The sequence below is a fragment of the Danio rerio genome, chromosome 25 (assembly GCF_049306965.1).
Source record: "Danio rerio strain Tuebingen ecotype United States chromosome 25, GRCz12tu, whole genome shotgun sequence".
NCBI classification, from domain to species: domain Eukaryota; kingdom Metazoa; phylum Chordata; class Actinopteri; order Cypriniformes; family Danionidae; genus Danio; species Danio rerio.
The window spans coordinates 12,131,748-12,154,359 of record NC_133200.1 but is presented as its reverse complement, the minus strand read 5'-3'; the positions used below and the strand labels follow the sequence as shown (position 1 = coordinate 12,154,359).

The 22,612-nt window shown below is 35.8% G+C and overlaps 1 protein-coding gene across 41 annotated transcripts in view; it reads right to left on the bottom strand.

Annotated features, from left to right (window-relative positions):
- Positions 1–22,612, bottom strand: part of agbl1 (AGBL carboxypeptidase 1) — a 395,646-nt gene extending 373,034 nt beyond the window's left edge. For 8 of the 41 annotated variants that reach the window (XR_012400287.1, XM_073942883.1, XM_073942887.1 and 5 more), the window contains exons 1-3: positions 22,310–22,460; positions 11,876–12,014; positions 7,781–7,882 (exon numbers count right to left, since the gene is read on the bottom strand). Coding sequence is in view for 20 of the 41 variants with exons in the window: in XM_073942869.1 (XP_073798970.1) it covers positions 7,610–7,684; positions 7,781–7,882; positions 22,310–22,472 (340 nt within the window). In the remaining 21 variants the exon portion in view is untranslated. Of the gene's footprint in view, positions 1–7,609; positions 7,685–7,780; positions 7,883–11,875; positions 12,015–22,233 lie in introns of all 41 variants that reach the window. The other 33 variants (XR_012400283.1, XR_012400285.1, XM_073942882.1 and 30 more) reach the window with 17 other exon arrangements.

The window sequence follows — 22,612 nt, the reverse complement described above, 5'->3', positions numbered from 1 at the left end:
GCACTATATATTATTTGCACAGCCATTTGAAAACTACAGTAAAGTTAGACATCACTGCACTTAGTGAGGTATCTGAGTACAAGACACTGAATATGTGTATTGTGTTTTAATGCATTTGCTATTTGCAATTCTAATTTATTCACAGCACTGTGCAAAAGAATAAATACAGCCCTATTTACAACAAACATACCCTTCCTTTGGGTAGAGCTGTGCACAACTGTAAACAATATTGCAGTACATATTGGAACTGAACCTACAACATACACAGGTCTTTAATTCATTCATGAAGCTGTTCAATTTAGAAGACATTTTCAGGAAAAAAAAAGATTTAAACATTTTTATAAGATTTCCTTTACAGATTTTGACAACTAGTTCAACATTTGTGTATGTAATGAGTCAAGTAATGAAATGAGGACTATTAGTTTTATATAGAATGACTATTCAGGATTCACAAGTTTAGTTAATTTTGACTGACATGACACAAGCAACTGATAATGTTATAAAACAGCAGACTTGTATGAAAGCAATTGATGCATAACCACAAGCATTAGCAATTTGTTGGAAGGAATGAGAAACTGCTACTATGATGTGCACAAATTATGAAATTAGATACCAATAGGGGACCAACCGAACCACCCGCAGCACAACCCATCCCCCCCACCCCTTTCTTCACTTTCATCCCTCACAACCTCCCCTCTTCACTTTCAAATACCATAAACAAAAATCGCCCACCCTCCACTTTCGTCGTGACACAGTGTCTGCAAAATGTTGGTTTCCCAAACAAGTTCAAAGACATGCAGTATAGGTAAATTGGGTAAGCTAAAATTGTCCGTAGTGTGTGAGTGAATGAGAGTGTATGGGTGTTTCCCAGTCAGCAATACTTTGATTATTTTTTTAGAGCATATTTCCACTGACAAAAATACTGAACATCATTCTTCTATGCTCCACTATTGATTTTAATCCAATTCTCTGAGGTGGGAACCATCATAAAAGCAGACCTGAAAGCTTCATTGTTTTTTGTGTGTAAATTGGAGTCTTAAAAAATGCATGAATGTGAGAGCAGCTATTGGCAAATCTGCCTTGGGATCCCGCAGGATTGAGGCTGAATGCCTCGGAGGACAGTCCCGTCAGGCGGATGCTCATTTCCTGCGGCATTATTTCAATCTCACACTAGAGAGGTAAGAGAGGTGTGAAGGCCAGAGCGTCCCGTCAAACCAGACACCTCGCGTTTCCAGCAGCTGCACATGTGTGACAGACTCTTCAACAGCACCGTTAACTTACAACTCCTATAATTACAACACAATCCACATGGATGGAAGAGCGGCTGAGGCACATGCTGGGGATTTAGACTGATGCAATGCAAAGTATGGATTTCAGTGTGTGTGCGTGTGTGTGTGTGTGTGTGTGTGTGTGTGTGTGTGTGTGTGTGTGTGTCAGGAATTTTAAACATAAAAATAAACAAACCAAAAGACTGAAAAAATCTATTAAAACCCCACAATTATTGCAGATTTTTTTTTCTTTGCATTCTCCATTTTGTTTGTGCATTATTAAATGTGTTTAACCACTTTTATTAAGGGGCCAAACACCTATTGTAGCCGTTTTCTTAATTCTGCTCACAGCTTAGTTTTAATTTCATGTGTAGATTCCTATAATCCTAAGCTAAAATATGTGGACTTTAATCACTGGTTTGACATGTTCACCAACAGCCAATTTATAGGCACTGATTACACTTCGGGTGGGGATTATTTTCTAATTTTGTGTAACATCATCAAGAAAGAAAGAGAAAGAAGGAAATGAAAGTCAAAACTCAGAATAATGATCTACAGAAGGCTAATCACAAAAGTCCATATCATGCCAAATAACTGACTTGACTTTTCGTATAATGGAAAGTCATGAGATAGAGGTCATTTTTCCTTCATTTTTTGAAGCCGTCAGCATTACAGAAACATGATGTGATATGCAGTAATATCCTCTCTCTTGAAAATCCTCTGTCAGACTCGAGCGGTTATCAGGATAACTCTTCCCGCTTCAATTACCTCTCCATCACCTCTTCTCCACGCAGGAAAGAGAGAGAGGGAAAACCAGCCAGTCTTCGCTGAAGGAACATTCTCATTTGTCCGTCGGCTGGAAGCGACATGGCAAACAAGTGTAAAACGTTCAGAAGGAAAAGTAATATATAAACAATGTTGACTATTTGAATGGCAGTGGTGTGTACTCCCCGCCAACAGGGCCTCAAACCAACAGAGCACATCCTAGGCTGAGTGTTTTTGACAAGAGCATTACACTGCCACAGCCTGGCAACACTGGCAACAGCCTGCCACAGCTGACAACGACCAGTCCCTCCAGAAAACTGAAAAATTATAAAGAATTGTGCTGCGTACCAATCCACATACTATCCATCCTAAATAGTATTTGATAAAAAAGAATTATTATGTCTCAAACAAATAGTATGTTGAAAAGACTATGGCAGAGGTTCCCAGATGGTTTGCTATTTCCGGTAAAAAATTGAAGTGTAGAAGCGTCCATACTCTAACCGCTGATATTGCCCACAATACATTTGGCATTGGATGCGAATTCGATTAGAACTACAAACTGTGTGAAAATTGTAAATAAACTACAAACATGATGGACGCGCGAGACCAACCATCAAGTAGAGAGTCTTCGGTAAAGATGTTTGAAAGACTGTTAGTCAATATCTAGCCCACTGGAAAATATTTAAATCGCATTATCTGTGTTAAATTTGATCTGCAACAACAATACTGAACTTATATAAAGACGCGTTAGGACGTCTGAACGCAGAATTATCCAAAGACCTGAGGAGATTTCTTTGCATGAAAGACTCATGAATGGGAGATTAACCTGCTGCTGCTTCTCCAATAAGGTAGGAAATTAAATACGACAGAAATGCGGATCATGTGTGGATGATTGACAGGGCAGGGGGCATAACGAAGCAACACAATGATCTGTTAAAGAGGAAGTAGTATGTCCCAAAGCTTGCACACTCAACTGTTGCACACTCAAAAGTATAAACTTTTCATTCACAAAAACTGTACATATTTTTAGGGCGTAGTATAAGTATGCGAATTGGTATGCAGCATTGTTCTAGCCTTTACTACTGCTACTACTACACTACTACTATATACATATATATACAAATATATACATATACATATATATACATATATATACATATACATATATATACATATATATACACATACATATACATACATATATATACACATACATATACATATATACATATATATATATACATACATATACATATATATACATACATATACATATATACATATACATACATATATATACACATACATATACATATATATATATATATATACGTACATATACATATATACATATATATACATACATATACATATATACATATATATACATATATATATATATATATATATATATATATATATATATATATATATATATACATATATATATATATATACATATATATATATATATATACATATATATATACATATATATATATATACACACACATACACACACGTACGTACACCGATTTCCGATTTTTTTTTTTTACCTAAAATTATGGAAAGATGTCTTTTGAGTTTCATTTTTAAATGTTAAACTCAGCATATGCATTAATAAAGTGAACACATTAATCATGCAGTACAAACTGAGCTGCTCTGAGACACTGAAAACACTGTTATCGGGAGCTGCTCATATGTAATATTAAACTACACTGAACTGAACTAAACTGAACTTCAACTGTGAAAACTGAACTGAAGCGGTTTCAGTTAACTTTACTAGAACTTTAATGTGAAGCCGCTTTGACACAATCTACATTGTAAAAGCGCAATAGAAATAATGATGAATTGAACCGAATTGTAAAACATCACAGTCAAACATCCAACACATCCAACTACACCAATGTGCAATCTGATAATCTTTTACTCATTTTAGTAGATGCTTTTGTCCAATCCACTGACAGAATTCATAAAAAGAAAGGTTTCTGGTAATTAACACTATTTTATATCTTCAACTCTGATTTTCTTCTTCTTCTTTCTCACATTTGGAGCTTTAGTGAGTGTTAATTTCAGGCCCTGTCTGTACTGGACGCTGCATATCCAGCTCAAAGACAAAAGCAGGCTGACATGAAAAGACGGCGCTCTTCGCAGACACTCAGCCATTGTTTTCTTTGTGAAAAGAGCTCGCAAGAATGAACTATCATCCTAATTAGACACACGCTATTAACCAGCTTAATTACCCTTCGCCCTGAAGCCACAAGCCTCTCTGGCAGCTTCAGTCGCAGCGTTTCGTTGTCTCTTATCTCACTTTGATGAGGTCCATCAGACAGATGAGGCCGGTAGGAAGGATTTTTAAAAGTAATCATCTGCAGTTTGGTCAATTTGGCGCTAATTAACAAAAGAAAGCAATGACAGGAAATGCTGGTTCTACAAGACAAACATTTTAAACATGCAGTGTTCAAGGTGCTGTATTGGAACAGTTATAAGCAATAGTAATAATAGTAAATGTAATATTATTATTATTATTATTATTATTATTATTATTATTATTGTTGTTATTATTAATATTATTAATTAAAATTCATTGAATATTATGTATCTATTTAAATATGGTTATTATTGTTATTAATATCACTTCTACTACCACTATACTGCTGCATTATTTTTGTCATATGATTAAAAAATAAAAATAAAAATCACAATACAGTTTACTTATATTTTAGCATTACAATTTGTATATATTTTTTATAAATATCATTTTAATAAATATACTACTATTAATATAATTAAATATACATATTTTAAAACAATTATGCTAAAATTGTGAATAATAAAACTGCTAATACAATATTTTCTGCAAAAAATTAAATAAAAAATGTTTATATTAATTTTAGTTATTTTCATAAAAGTATGCATTTATGCATTTAATTACCCAAAACAATAGCTATCCACATCAGCATTTTAATAGATAAATATTTGAGATTTTTTTTTTGTGCAAAGTAAAATAAATTGACTGAATTCATCCATTGAAATGTTTTACATTGTATTGGATTGACCAGACTAAAAAGGTTGCATATAAAAGCACATAAAAGCTTGCACATATTTATATATAATCCTTCCATTTTGTAAATGTATTTAAATATAACTAAATTACTAAAAACCGGTTAGAAAATAAGCCTTGAGACAACACCGTCCAATACTGGAGAAATACAAGCATAAAAAACTGCACCACCTGCATGAAAACAAACTAGAGTCAATAAAGCTGTGGCAGACATCTAAAAATCTATAAACAGTCCAAACAGAGCATGCTTTTTGCAAAGAGTCTATAAATGCACAGCTTCTGATGCACTTAAAACGGTCTAAAAGGCTTTCTTTAGCTCGAGCCAGGCAGAAGAGGTCCAGTCAAGTGGAAGGGATTAAAAACACTGAGTGCTATTTTCAGACATCACTGTACAAAACAGCAGCCATCCTGAAGAAGAGCTGCTTCTGAACCACTGAGGCTAAAAGCTGAAGAAGCCAACACTCAAAATCCTTATTCAGTTCCATATAAACCTTTACAGAGTTAAGATTTAACACTGAAACCAATCAAAGCAATGATTTAGATGTGTTAAAAAAAATCTTACCGTTAAGCAAAAACTGAGGTAAAAAAAATATACAGGAGGGCTAATAATTCTGACTTTAACTACATGCATGGACATACAATCTTCTAACCATCAGAATTCTCACCATGTACTCCCACCTAAAAGGGCAACTATCACGCACAGTCAACTTCTGTAAGCTGTTTGGACAGAACTGCGTATAGATACAGTGTGTCCACAGTCATACTGGATTGATAGAAGCACAAAAAGTCTCTTTTTTTTTTTTTTTTTTTTTTTTTTAAGCTTCATGACGTTACAAAAGGATACAAATGCCAGCGATTTTGAGGCCACACTTTATGAAGCAGGAAGTGGTACACTTTGTGTTTTTTGAAGCATTCTGAACATTTTGAGCTACATGGTTCATAATCGCTGGAATCAGCACAGCTGCATAGTGTGTGCACACAACTATAAACGAGGATGCTTCAATCTCACAATAGGAGTCCCAGTTTGTGGATGTTAAATCAAGTTTATTTTGTACAAAAACTTTAAGCTAAGGATCTACAGCAGCACATTTACCTGTTTGGTGGGCATCCTGTCACATTTGACACAAGTAGATTAATAAAAAAAATATAAATAAATAGATTGACTTTAAATACAATACCAATGAGATTAATTAAATTGTGTGTAAAGTAATGATTAAGTAAAGAAAGTATGGTTTAGTTTAAAACAGCAACAACAATTTTGTGTGTATCATGTAGCCAAAATGTCTGTTTAAAACCCACCAAAATCTTGATTTTGGGCTACATTACATTCAATATTATTATTGTACATTTATTTCACTATCAACTATTTCACATAGTTCACTATTCACATCATAATAATAATCATTTTATGTTTTAATCAATTATGGCCTTTGATTATTATTATTTTTTAATGTACAGTAGACTAAGAACATTCATGAAAGTCTATAAGGGGGTCCATTTTGAGGCAGGGCTGCATTTCTCTGTGTCAGGGGTGCATTTTTTTTCAGCACAACAACACCAGAACTACGTCATTAATATCATTCAAGATTTTTAAACTATTTTTTTTTTTATTAATTATTTTAATATCTGTAAATATTTTTTATAACCATTCAAGATTGTTTTTTTTAAATCAAATGTTGAGGCATCACTTGCTTTTGCTCATATCTCGAACAGTTGTACAGTTCATTTGAGTTTTTAAACTAAAATATTTTAAATTTAAAATTGTAATGACATGAATGGTGAAAAAACAAACATGGGTCTCCACTTTTGCCATGACATCTTTTGGTTTTATCAAACTTATCCCAAACTTATACAAAAACTTTCCTCCTTTTTCAAGGCTGTTTCTAGCCAATAATTATTGGTCATCTGGTTAACCCTCAGCACAGATCATAAATATGTCTGTACGGTCATACCTGTTTCAGACAAAATCTCTTCAAAGTGATTCATATTCAACTCAAATCTAATGCAGCGCCACGCGAACTTGTTTTGTCAAGTCTCAAAAAAGTTTGTACGCTCCATCAGCCGAAATCATGTCCGCGCACCCAAAGCAACCTCCGCAAACACGGCGATGAAGTCACAAGTGCCGCCACACAAATGAACTAGCAAACACGTCGAGTATAAACCAGACTTTAAGACTTTAAGGTGTAAATGATGATCAACAATGTAATTAGAAATGGAATTACAGATGGAATTACATGCAGGTATTTAATTAAGCCAAAGTACAATGTTAAAACATGTATTTACACAATAAGTACATTGTAACAAATTATTAATTTAAGTGTACATATTAGTTAAGGTCACCTAATATAAAGTTGCACCCAGTTTTTCATCTTGTAATTCTCAAGTTGTTTCTCCACCCTAATTCTCACAAAAATAAATCAGTATTCAGACTATTTCTCCCCTCACAAATGCTTCTGAATAATGTTAATCCTCAGAAGAACTCCTGATTGAGTTTAAAAAAAAAATCCTTTACCATTAACAAGCACTTTCCACAGCGCACCACAGACAGGGCAGCTCATCTTGGCCCGGTTCCCATTAGGAAAAGCACCTGTCACAAGACAAGCTGGACTCATCAGACTCTACAAGGGCAGCCGGGCAGAACTAAACCGAGGCGGGAGTTTAAGCTTTGACTCATCAGCTTTACCTTTCTCACCTTTCCCTTCTCCAGCGTCTCTGAAGGTTACATTTCTATGCAGATCATTTCCAGGAAATAGAACGCTGGCCTTCTGGCAGCACTGTCTCTGTCCTGAAAAAAAAAAAGAAAGATTACCATCAGAGAAAGGATCTACAACAAGAGTTTGAGCTCGGACGTTCCCCCCTCTCATTCCTGGCCCCTATATAAATTAGCATTTGAAAGGGCTTGTAGACTGTGGAAGGGAAGAGGAAGACGGAGAATGGCGAATGGTAAAGCACACAAGTTCCCCTCACAGTCAAACCATTATTCTTTTACTAGCTTTGAGGGTCTCCTAAAAGAGCCCTTTGTCAAGCCTGTATCCGTAGGTATTTCTTATTTATAATGGTTCCTCATTTCCCTCATTGCTTTTTATATTTAAATATGTCTCTGTTATCCACATACAGTTGAAGTCAATATTATTAGCCCTCCTGTGAATTTTTTATTTTTTTTTAAAGCAAGGAATTTTTTTACAGTATTTGCTATAATATTTTTTTTCAGGTACAATAAAAGCACTTTTGAATTTTTTAAAAACATTTTAAGGTCAATAATATTAGCCCCTTTAAGCAATATTTTAGTTTTTGATTATCTACAGAATAAAATATTTTATACAATGACTTGCCTAATTACCTTAATTTGCCTAATTAACCTAGTTAAGTCTTTAAATTGCACTTTAAGCTGAATGCTAGTATTTTGAGAAATATCTAATACTGTCATCATGGCAAAGATAATTCTGACTTCAACTGAATGTACACGTGGTTTGAATTCGCAATGGATTTTAAACAAGTGTTCACGGGACACATTTGAATGCATATTAACAAAATCTAAAAATCACCAAAAATGGTGGAAAAATTACCCTTGAATCAAGAATTACTGTACATTTTTTCTTAACACTATTCTAGTCTAATTTCTCACTATGAAGTGGTATTTGCCAAGCAGCTGTCAGCAAGAAGATTCCCAGCTTACAGACTTCAGAGATAGAATGTCAACAGCCTTCAATCTATAGAGCCTTGTCCAACAGGAAGCACTTTAATTACACCTAGCAAAACATCACTCATTCATTCATTTTCCTTCAGCTTAGTCTTTGATTTAACAGAGGTTGCCACAGTGGAATGAACCAACAACTATTCCGGCAACCCAGTCCTGGGAAATACCTATACACTCACAAATTTACACATACAGTCATACACTACAGCCAATTTCATTCATTCATTTTTTTTTTCGGCTTAGAATGATTTGACAACTTTTCCAGCATATGTTTTACGCCGCGGATGCCCTTCCAGCTGCAACTCATCACTGGGAAACACCCATACACTCTCTTTCACACTCATACACTACGAATAATTTTTGTTTACCCAACTCACCTATAGCGTATGTCTTTGGACTGTGGAGGAAACCGGAGCACCCGGAGGAAACCCACGTGAACGCGGGGAGAACATGCAAACTCCACACAGAAATGCAAACTGACCCAGCCAAGGCTCGAACCAGTGACCTTCTTGCTGCATCGCCACACCTCTACGGCCAATATAGTTCATCCGATTCACCTATAGCACATATCTTTATATATCTTCATATATCTTTGGACTGTGGGGGAAACCGGAGCACCCTGAGGAAACCCATGGCAACACAGGGAGAACATGCAAACTCCACACAGAAATGTCAACTGGCCCAGCCAGGACTCGGACCTAGCTAAACAATTTTGCCTGAAGCAAAACATGCAAATCAAACTAGCAAAACATGTTTGCCTGAAGGTGCTTCACCAAACAAATTCAAATTTGTTCAGATATGGAAAAAAACTTAAAAATAAAAAAGAGAACATCACACATGTTTGAACGTTTTGCCAATCATTATTACATAACCTGGGTGTTTAGTGACCCAGACCTATATTAATAATTCAGATGGATCTATGACGGCAGCAATACTTTAAAACTCTCCTAATTTTTTTAAGAACTTCAAATGAAATAAAGCCTGTTTTGTTTCAGGGACATTAAAGCATAAGATCTGAGCAATTCATCATTAACTCAATCCACAATTTTTATTTGTGCAATTTAAAGAGTAATGCAGTTACTGTCGACTAAATCTGCACCTTCATATTACATTCAGCATCTTGCTTATGACAAAGTCCATCCTCTATTCTCAAAAGTACAATCTTTGCCATCTTTAAAATCAACATATCGCTTGGTGACTGCTTATTCACCAGATCTAAAGACAACCATATTTAGATTTATTTACGAACAGAAATTGCTCTGCAAATTTCAGTACCACAATTTAAACCATGATTTTTAAATCTTGTTGTTAAAATTCTTCTGTATTACGCCTGTGATAATTATGAGTAAAACATCATGTCATCATATCACATGCCAGCTTGTGTGAACTGCACTTATTTAGTAAACAGATATTGTATTGTTCTTGCCAGCAAATATACAATCACACTACTACATACCTCGGGTCACTAGAGACAAAAAAATGTATTGGAAAAAAAAACTGTTATATTGTTTATAATAAGGGTGACAGGGAGGGTCATTGGTTAGCACTGTCGCCTCACAGTAAGAAGGCCACTGATTTGAGTCCCGGCTGGGTCAGTTGGCATTTCTGTGTGGAGTTTGCATGTTCTCCGTGTGTTCGCGTGGGTTTCCTCTGGGTGCTGTAATTTCCTCCACAGTCCAAAGACATGCACTATAGGTGAACTGAATAAGCTAAATTGGCTGTAGTGTATGAGTGTAAATGAGAGTGTATTGGTGTTTCCCAGTGATGGTTGTGGCTGGAAGAGCATCCACAGCATATAAAAACATATGCTGATAAGTTGGCGGTTCATTCCGCTGTGGCTACCCCTGATAAATAACAGGTCTAAACCGAAGGAAAATTAATGAATGGACGAATGTTTATATTAAAAACATTGAAAATACTACAAAAGTTGATGATTATTTACTGCAAAAACTTTGTGTTCCTACAACAGGGTGTCCAATCCAAACTTTGTGGTATTACAACAGGGTGTTCAGTCCAAACTTTGTGTTCCTACAACAGGGTGTCCAATCCAAACTTTGTGGTATTACAACAGGGTGTTCAGTCCAAACTTTGTGTTCCTACAACAGGGTGTCCAATCCAAACTTTGTGTTCCTACAACAGGGTGTCCAGTCCAACAACAGGGTGTCCAGTCCAAACTTTGTGTTCCTACAACAGGGTGTCCAGTCCAACAACAGGGTGTCCAGTCCAAACTTTGTGTTCCTACAACAGGGTGTCCAGTCCAAACTTTGTGTTCCTACAACAGGGTGTCCAGTCCAAACTTTGTGTTCCTACAACAGGGTGTTCAGTCCAAACTTTGTGTTCCTACAACAGGGTGTCCAGTCCAAACTTTGTGTTCCTACAACAGGTTGTGCAATCCTCCTCCCAGAGCACATATGTTTAGCATGATAAAGCTCCTATTTTATCTCCCTAATTTACCTCACCTGGACCAGCTTATCAGTTGTACCAGGCATACCAAAAGCTTTCAAACAAGTTGAAAATAAACTTCACAGGACAGTGGCCCTCCAGAACAAAAGTCTGGACAACCCTGATTTAAGCCTCATTTACACCACAGACTAATTACTAACTAACTGTGATTAGCTTTTTTCTTCACTCCATTTGCACGTTCTTTCAGTTGTGACTCATATATAAACCACGTTTACACTTTCCATTAAAATATGGTTCTACAAATAGGCGCAAAATATGCTTGATGTTTGTTCTGCAATATATTTATATATTATTCTGATTTTATGGGGCAAGTGGGTATTAAAAGGAAAAGAGCCATCAGTGCAGCCTGTGCATATGCTTTAGTATTGGTGTCCTCAACCAATCACAGTAGGACTGTACTATATTGGAAAAATCTAACATTGCAATCTTTTGCAATTTTAATAGAGTTTCACCAGATGACTTGAATATCTCTATTTGGAAATAATGCAACATAAGCTCATTCTGAAAACGTTGCCCTATATACGTTTCTGGAGATCATGAATTATGTAGCCAGAAGTGGTTGCATTTAATTTTTTACATGAACGCTCAGCGTAGTTTGATGTTCCTTTTCATGCTTACCAGCTGACTGCTTATCTTCGGCTGAACGGCTTTCCGGCTGTTACCAGTTTGTCCATTTAACTTGCTATGTATGTCGGTAGACTTAAGACACAGAGAGGAGATGACCACAATGACAGAGTTCGAGTCCAGTTCCAGAAAGCTGGTAAGACACAAACAAAATGCAAAAAATAAAATAAACAAGAAAATAACAGGGTGAGAATGTGGTAAAACATGGTAAAAATCAGACAGAGGGTTTTTCTTTTTTCGAATTGCTTTTTAAATTTGTCAGTTGGGTTTAGGGAGGTGTGTGGGCAGGTCAATCTGTGCTTTTTAAAATACTATTGGTTGGGTTTAAGGAAGAGGGAGGGTGAGTCAGTCGATTAGTCAGTCAATCAATCATTCAGTCAGTCAAACAGTCAACCAACAGCGCCCTCTGGTGGATTTACGAGAAACAGCAGGCGTAAATGGCACTTGTGAGCGTAACAAAGCACCCTCTCAGAGATTCGCAAAAACAAAAACTGCAATGTAGCTCCAGGGACTTATTTGACGGTCTCCTGAAATGTATACCTACAAGCATAGATATTTATAATAAAAAATACACCACTTTATCGTTTTTCAAATTTAACAGTATTCAGATAGATTAACTGAATAATACTAATAATTTAATAAAATTAATCATTAGTAAAGTAACAAATTAAACAATTCATATTGCCTGAATGCTTTTAAAATCATTCATTCATTCATTCATTTTCTTGTCGGCTTAGTCCCTTTATTAGTTCGGGGTCGCCACAGCGGAATGAATCGCCAACTTATCCAGCAAATTTTTACACAGTGGATGCCTTTCCAGCCGCCATCCCATCTCTGGGAAACATCCACACACATTCACACACACACTCATACACTACGGACAATTTAGCCTACCCAATTCACCTGTACCGCATGTCTTTGGACTCTGGGGGAAACCGGAGCGCTTTTAAAATCATTATAGTCATAAATGTTTTAATCCAGACTCATTGCATATCCTGTGATGTTACTATTACATAGTGATATCGATGCTGAAACAATATATTGTGCAGCCCTTATTCACAGGGACGTCTGGGTGAAAGAGTTGTCAGGACTGGCTTATTGTGTTTTTTATTATTATTATTATTATTATTATTACAATTTTAAATAATTTTTTTTCCACATTTGTCACCCAAACACCAGTGATGGGGACAACTGCGCAATTAATAAACAGCATTACTAACGGTGATACTTTTTTCAGTAACCAGTAATAAAACGAATCACTGTTTTCCTTTTACAACGCCATTACTGTTACTGACAATAAAATGCATATTACTATTATTGAGAACACTGCAGCGATTTTTATGCGTACAGCGTCTCTCTCAGCCATTTCACAGGACATCTCTTTCTCTGGGGTGTGTGTGTGTGTGTTCAGGGCTGCAGCGGGACACAAAACCAACCAGTGATCATGATAGGTGTGTCTGTGAACGTGGTGCAACTGAGACATTTCCATCATTTACCAATCAGAGGCAGAGTAGGATGGGTGTTTACACACAAGCACAGGCACACACCAATTAGCAGTAGTCAGAATGATGGCAAATTCATCAAGTTTAAAGGTAGCGTTTGCAAACTGGAAATATAAGCACTACTTTTCCTTTGTTGAGGTAAAAGGCAAGAATGTTTATGTATCGTACGCTCAGGAAAAAAAAAAAAGTCTCTCTGAGTCGGTGAAAAGTAATTCTAATCTAACAAAGCACTTCACATCGTCACATGCTGCCACAAAATTTGTGGTTATGCAGGTGATAACACAAGCTCATGAGGTCAAGGCAAATAAAACTTGATTTTTCTCCACCGCAAACACTTATTACTCCGACAGAATTAAACAAAATAATATCTAGATATATAGCTGCCATTGTCTCTCACATTGTCCCACAACAACATTAAAACAGTGTAGATTAGTGTAAAATGGTTTATATTTATTGTATAGTCATTTGACAAATTTGATTTTTTTTTTTAAGTAACGCAATGGTTACTTTCCCTTGTAGTTACTTTTATAATTATGTAACTCAGTTACTAACTCAGTTACTATTTGTGAGAAGTAATAGCTATAACAATTTTTTTTTAAAGGAACGTACCCAACACTGTTAAACACATGCTTGCCTCTAGAGTAACATGACATCCTTAAATCGCAAAGTACCAAATTGTCACCTACTTTTGACATACATAATGCAAGACCTCAGAAAATCTGATCTGCTTGTCTCATGAGGAAGCATAACCATTTTACGTATTGCTTAAAGAGTGGTTAATTCTTATGGATTCATACGAGTTTTAAAAAATGAGGCATGCCTCATCATACCCCTCATTGGAGGATGAGCAAATCATACTAAAAAGTAGGAATGAGATCGTACAAATTAATGCGAATTAGCCACTAAATCAAAACTTTACAAATTGCTGCAAGATATCATTGGACGTTCACATTGGCCCAGATCTGATTTATTTTGGTTTACACTCATAGAACCCATCCAATCTGTGTTAAAGCTAAGCACCTAAGCTCTAGCACTGGCTCTGAATTGGATCGGAGTCACAATGGGCGAAATGCACAGCAAGTGTTTTTCAGCCAAACGATACATGTTCGGTGAAAGGTTTACTGTATGTGACTATTTTCAATTTCATTCAATTCCTTTTTACAGCATTGATGTTGTAATGCAATTAAAATACAATATGTTGAAAAGACTTAAGCATTCATTTGTTCGACCTTAAAACAAGATGAAAGACTGTTTTAATGCAAGCGCCGTCAGGAGCAGCAAAAACTCCATTAAAAATACTGTGGTAGAATACATTTCCACATTTTGAAGACATGGCAGGAAATAATGTCAGTTAATTTGGTGCACCTTGTCCAGTCTGATACCCTCTTTATGTCCTATCTCAGTCAAGCAGAGAAGATCACAGATTTTTAAAGAGAAAGATTCTTCAGATCTTAAACGTGGCGATTTTGTTATGGAGCCGTCAGTTCACCTGAACGATTATGTAAATACCCCATTGGGTCACATTAGCAAACAGTGTAATTGGGGTTTTGTCCACACAATTATAGAACCCATTCAATCTGTTACACCCACGCAAATAAACTAGCTCTGAATTGGATTGGAATAGCAATTGGTTAACATCCAGCATAACCGGGACTATGTAATCAACTCTTCCTAAACACTGCCCTCTACAGAAAAAAACACATCATAACTGAAATTCCTCCACAATAAATCAAAATTCAAATCATTCAAGGTTATTACACCCCTGCATACCACCACAGACTGAAGGTATGCAGATGAAGTCCTCTACTCTCGCCTAAAGACTGGGTCACTGCATTCTTCCACAGCATTAAAGCCAGAGCCGACTCTCCGTTTGATCCTTTGTGACGGAGCCGGCAGTCCAATTGAAATTTCCTGCTTGCTGACTAGAAGAGCCGAGCTGTGGCTGTTCCAGCGAGGACCCAGTCATCCTGTCACTAATGGAGAAGCCCAGCGCACACAATCGCCACACAGAAGCTTCTCAAAGAGCCCGGGACGGACGGCCAAACGGCCCACCACCCCCCCAAATCATCCAGCTCTAATCTCCCTCAAAACAGGCACATTAAAAGAGACCGGCTGACAGCCATAATAGAGAGAGGGGGCTGGTGAACAATACTGCCCCATCCGCTGCATGTCTTACCGTTGGGTCTTATTGTGGCCCTGGCTGGGAGAAGATTTTTTTTTTTTCCGTATACATGCCTGGTGAGAGGAAGGAGAGATTTCTTGGTTCTACACCTCTTTATTCTTGATGGTTTTTGGCTCGGTGCTGGGAAAGCCAAGAAAGAGAAAAAGCGAGAGAGTTACAGAGATTGGACATACAGTCAGCTTTAAATGGAAAATAAATAAATATGTATTTTTATTTGAAGCTCCAGAGATTAAGTCATCAAGGGATTTTCCAAAGCTCTGAAAAAATATGGGGGTGTGATATTTTTTATTTCAGTTTCTCTCTGTGGAATGGAAGTAATCCCAGCAAGCACAGAACGTCAACATGACGTCAGACTGACGTTGTACCTCAACGTTGTGGGACAATTTGTTTGGAAATTAAACTTGGGTTAACGTCATGATGACATCAATAATAATAATAATAATAATAATAATAATAATAATAATAATAATAATAATTCCTTCCATTTATATAGCACTTTTTCTAGATACTCAAAGAGCTTTACACAATGGGGGAATCTTCTCATCTACCACCAGTATGCAGCATCCACCTGGTGGACGCAAGACTGCACACCACACACCAGCTGATTGGTTAATTAACAATATATATAAATATATATATATAAATATATATATATAGATAGATAGATAGATATGTGTGTGTGTGTGTGTGTGTGTATGTATATGTATATATATTTATATATATTGTTAATTAACAAGGGAAATGTCAAGCTCTTTCCAGAAAATATATTTGTTCAGTCAATAGTCCTACAGTGCCAAAAGCGACAAAATGGCAACAATTTAGTCTCTATTTTTTTTTTTTATCAAAGGTTTTATTAACATGCTGGAAATCTGTTAAAAATTACACATCTGGGGTGTAAATACCTGAATAATTTGACTTGATTACAGCAATTAAGTATACTTTTGATGATTTGTACAGTACTTTATATATATACATATATACATACATACATACATAAATATACATTTCTGTTCATCAGTAGTGCTTTAAAAACCCAACACTATTAAAAATTATATTATTAGCATATATTTTCCATATATTGTTATTTATGTTTTTATTTTTTATTTTCCTCCATTTATTTATTTTGAATTGCATAATGGGAGCTTGATTTTTCCTTGAAAACCGTTAAGCCACCGCATAACTATAGATGTGTTAAAAAATAATGACAATACATATATACATATATATTTGAATATATTTGAATTTTGGGATTTCCGATCATTTGATCAGATCTGGACATCCCTAGTTTAAAGTGCTATATTGTCTGGGGTGGTGTTGAATTTACGTTAGAAAATGTAATAAACTGCCGGTACATTTTCAGTTATTTTACAGGCTTATTTGGTTATACATTATTTCTCATACATAATTTCAAATAACAAAAATGTCATTTAAAGTCACTTTGTTAAACTGTAGAGTTGCATTTTAAACATCAAAAGTCGACAGAACATAGATCAACATCCCATAATGCAATTCACAACCGTAAATAAACAGAAAACAAAACACTTGTGAATCCCAAAATACGGAAACTGTTAACGAATATTTCTTTTTTTACAGAACACATTTAAAGAGTTCATATGCAAAAACCTCTAAATGCCATCTGATATTGCCTTAAAAAATGAGAATTTATTTCTAATGTTAAATTATTTTACTTTACAGACGATGAAAAAACCGATGAAAAATTAATTGACAAAAGTGAATTTGCTAAACCTACCCACAAGAGCCCAAGAAAGACTGTAGACTCCTCATCCTAATATTAAACACATTTAGATGTGATTACTGTGAATTGTGTAGTCAAAATAATCAATTTACAGCACTACATCCACTAGGACTTATCCAATTATCCCTAATTCATTTTATTAAAAAAAGCAAGATAAATCAATTCATTATAAATTTCCCTGCTCTCATCCGTCCTCCTCCTCCTCCAAGAACAATGACTGCAAAATAAAGTGCAGAACTGCAACAAAAGCGGACAGCAGCAGCAGATTTAAGGCAGCAGGTGAAATATGATTAGAGCTGCTGAGAGGCGAAAAGCCCACGATGAAGGCCAGACGCCGCAGTCTCATCAGGAGACACTGCAGCAGCGCAGACAGTGATGGAGAGACACTACAGCACAGCTACAGATGGAGAGATAGACGGGCACGCCGGCCAGCAGGAGGAAGATAAGCTCAGATGAGAGACAAGAGCACCGTGATTTATAAGCTGGTGGTTTTACAAGCACTGTCCGTCTAGTTAAATGACATCTCGTCGTAAAACAAAGCATTTGGACAACCGTCTATCTAAATCATACACTGCGGGTAGGTTGATTGTCACCTAATTATAATGTAAAAATGGAAGCGTGTATATATAATGTAATTAATTTCCTTTCATTATACACACACACACACACACACACACACATACATATATATATATATATATATATATATATATATATATATATATATATATATATATATATATATATATATATATATATAAACACATACATACATACATATACATGCATGCATACATACATATACACATATATATATATATATATATATATATATATATATATATATATATATATATATATATATATATATATATATATATATATATATATATATATATTTAGATTTATCTGATGAATCATCTATGGAACTGCATCCTTATCATCACAAATACTGCAGAAGACCTATTGGAACCCACATGGACCCAAAATTCTCACAGAAATCAGACAAGTTTGGTGAGGGAAAATTCATGGTTTTGACATACAATCAGTATGGGGGCATGCGAGACATCTGCAGAGTTGATGGCAACATCAGCAGCTTGAGGTATCAAGACATTAGTGCTGCTCATTACATTACAAACCACAGGTGCTCCAGGATTGGCCAGCCTAGTCACCAGACATGAACATTATTGAGTATGTCTGGCGTAAGATGAATGGGAAGACATTGAAGATGAATCCAAAGAATCTTGATGAACTCTGGGAGTCCTGCAAGAATGCTTTCTTTACCATTCCATACAACTTTATTAAGTGATTTGAGCCATTGCATAGATGTATGGATGCAGACCTCCAAGCTCATGGGAGTCATACACAATATCAATTATTTCGCCACTGCACAATGACTTTATATTCTATACTGTACATTATTTATGTTAAGTGACAAAACTTTTTACTCAGCAAAGTAAGACCATACTATCCTAATTAAATAATTAAACAAAGGCTTGATCATATTTTATTTTGGTAATATAAGCTTAATCTAGAGGCCTTTGCCTTTCATATAAGCCACTTCTGATACCAAACGTAAAAGTCAAGTTATTATTTGTTGTTCCTAAAACTTGGATAGGCGACAAGACTTTTGTCTAGTGTTTGGGGTACTTGGTTATCTACATATATGCACGTCACTAAAAGACCTAATGCATCCTTACTTGAAGGTAACTTTAATCTAATTGGAGCATGAAAAATACAAAGCTTAAAATAAAAGATTAAAGGTACTTTGGGTTTCAGCATACTTTACATTTGACACTTAAGATGTATATATGATTACACAATCTCATTTGTGCATTATATTAAATTACGCATGACGTGTTTTTGGCAAACTTCGCCAAGAGTGAGACTATACGATGATGAATCAGACCATTAAACCTCTGCATGACCTCGACAACAACCATCTCAAGTGCTTTAACAGTATCGCCAGCCAGACTTGCAGAAATCCCCCAATACACTCATAAATCAACACTCTGAACTGCATTCTAACATGGACTTAATCAAATATCCTATAATTTCATCCAACGGGTTTTTATTAAAGGGCATCTGGAAATCCAAGCGTCTGTCAGTAAGATCTGTCCTAATACAAAATGAGATGTCAAACAGGAATGGGGAAAAACGGCAAGCAAACTAAACAATCTCCTGAACGCTGCTGTTCTGGCCAAATAAAAGGCCACAGTCCCTCACGTATCGGAAAACACCAGCGGCATTGAGCTATTGTTCTCCTTGACATACAACTGATATTTATACATGGACTGTCAGCGCACAACAAAGGCTCAGGTTTCTCTAGGTTGCGTGCTGATCTTTTGTTCTCTTTGGAAAGCCAGAGAAAAGAGAGAGATGGGGAAAGCAAAAAAAGAAAAGACAATCAACAGATTGACAAAATGAAACAACAGTGATGGATACTGAGGGGTCATTCACAAATAAAAAATATATCATAATTGGAAGCTGACATTTTTCATGAAGATGTGATTCAATTGATTAAAACACAAGTTACAAAGAGGGACATTTGTGGTTTAAATCTGTCTCTTAAATGCAATTTTAACCCCTTCCCTGACTTTTAGAGAGATCAAGGAATCAATAAGTGGGTTTATGCGGAATGATTTTGGATTTCGAGAGTCAATGGAGAGCAGCAGCTTTCATTTCTGCTTTGATAGTCATGAAACTAGCAACGTCAAATGCTTGTGTTAAAACTGTATGACTTCTAAAAGAATATTGATAATAATTGTATTGTATTTACATGCACATTCAAACTTCTCGCTAGTAACTAATATGAAGCACTACTTTACAATACTTCGAATATCAACAGATATTTTGTTTTGAATCTAAGGTTTGGAGTGGACTACAAACTGCTGGAGGCACTATATTTTAATAATGAGGCTTTGTTGCGTCCTTCTGTTTTAAAACTTTTTAATTTTTTCATACATTCCTTGGCGATCTTGGCCAGTTAGCGGAGATACAGATTTATCTTCCATGGCGCTGTTGATTATGAAGCTCTGGAATGTAATACAAATTCGACAGTCGTTGCCTTAACACAAGCATAATGTAAAACCAATAATTATCAACTATTTCTGTTTTTAGGACTCCTTCTTTTATGATATTTACTTGGTTAAATAACAGAAAAAAGAAGTAGTGTGCTTCTATTTAGCCAGCTGTGATGAAACTGATAGAGAATGGTTTGTAATCAGTGTGTGAATTTTATATTGACAATCAGGGGGGTCAACTTTTTTGGTAATGTTACTGTAGTTCGAGTGTACTTTAGGCATTTGTTGTGTAAAACATGCTAAAGGGATTAAGCCAAATAGAGAAAATTAATGAATATTAATAAAATGCATTTAAGTGCTCAGTGTTTGAGGGATAATTAGTGTCTGACCTGCAGTATCCTCTGATTAGTTATTTTAGAGATTACTGGTGTGCATCTAATTTTACTGTATGTCAATACCAACACCAATTTATCTAAAATGTCTTGTAAACACTTACGATCTCTATTGGTGCACTAGTGCTCTAGATCAGGGGTTCTCAAACTTTTCAGCCCGGGACCCCCAAAATAACAATGCTAATGACTCGCGACCCCCACTACTTTCGTAAGTCGTTATAATCATAAACGTTGCACACAACACTCACACAAACCAATCAGCCCATATAAACACAAGCATATTGACAACACAAAAAAGTGCAACAGTCCCATATCATTTTTATTATGATTATTTTATATTAACCTCATCTAATTAGACTGGTGGGCACAATATTTAAGTTACATCCCAAGTCTTTTCTTGGTTTAATTTTGGAGACTGCCACTTACACATCATACTCTATGTTTAGTGTCCTGTATGTATTTTAAATGTACGCGAGTGCTGTTATGGTGTCAGAAAGTTTAGCTAGTGCTGTAGAATCTGGTGCACTGACGCTATTGCTTTGTCATTGCTTTGTCATTAATCTAATGTAAAAACCCTAAGGGTTGCAATCAATGTAAAAAAACAAAATAATAATAAAAAAAAAAAAAAAAACAAAGGCTGATGGCTTTTTGTTTGGATACTGTATTTTTTATGTAACTATTTTTTTTTATCTTCTGTAGGTTATGGATTAACAATGGTAATCATAAAAGTTTATTCAAATTTTTGTAAATCACCAAGCGACCCCCTCTCATTGTCCCGCGACCCCCACTTTGAGAACCACTGCTCTAGATAGGCCAGTTTCAGACTGTTGAATTATTATTTTTTCTCTTGCATAGACCGATTGGCACGATTATGGATTCACAAAAGGAGTGGTCAAATGTATATTTTGTATTGTGTGTTATTTTATTCATTAACATTATTATATAAAATACAGATCAGTTTGAAGTGATTCTCACTATTAAAGGGCTGACTTGGAAATACAACCGGAAACATAACTTAAAATTATTTTGGAGAAAGGAAAAGCTGCTTAAACTGTAGATTTTACCTGATCTCAAATCAGAATACATTTCTAGACATTCTAACGATCATAGCCTACAATCAAGCAATGTTTAATTTTTAGCTGAGCTCCATAAAACAAAATAAAACCTGCACTGGAAATGTATGTAGAAACTTTCTAATTACAGCAGGCAAGAAGATTAGCTAAATTCCTTTAATACACAATATATTTAAGCCTACTTGTAAAAGCTGTTTTTGTTCATGTCTAGATTTAATGCTAGTTCCATGTACATCGAGAGCGGTAACATCAGGTTTCGCGCGTAAAATGCTTGTCACGAAATGGCGTCACTTGTCTTGCAGGGTAAACAGATATATTTGAGTTCATTTTAAAGAACAAAAACAAACGACATGCACAGCCAAGGGCCACCAAACCTTGCACTGGATGTAAATGAGAACATTCTTCGAAAGATAGGTAAAATTACCTAGTAAACTAGTCTTTAATCCTTTAGGGAACAAGTTTTTGTTGGCTCAACACTTCCTTCAATCGCTGTTTCTTACCTCTGTGCCCGCCAAAAGAACAGCGGAGTTTGGCAACAGGAACAAAGGCAAAGTCAGTGGAGTCCAGAAGGGAAAGACGCCACAGGCCCCGGTCAAACACGTCAACCAAACTCATGAGAAGAATCGACCGTCTCGGAGCTCCGAGCGGGACAAACGGATTCATTACGGGGGAATAACTTACTAAGCTGGAGCAGAGCGAAGTGAAAACGGTAACAGGTGCGTCAATCAAACATGTGCTCTCAACACCGTCAGTCTGCCAACATTTCACCAAATTTACCTCAGGAGTTTTGAAATCATCTAAAG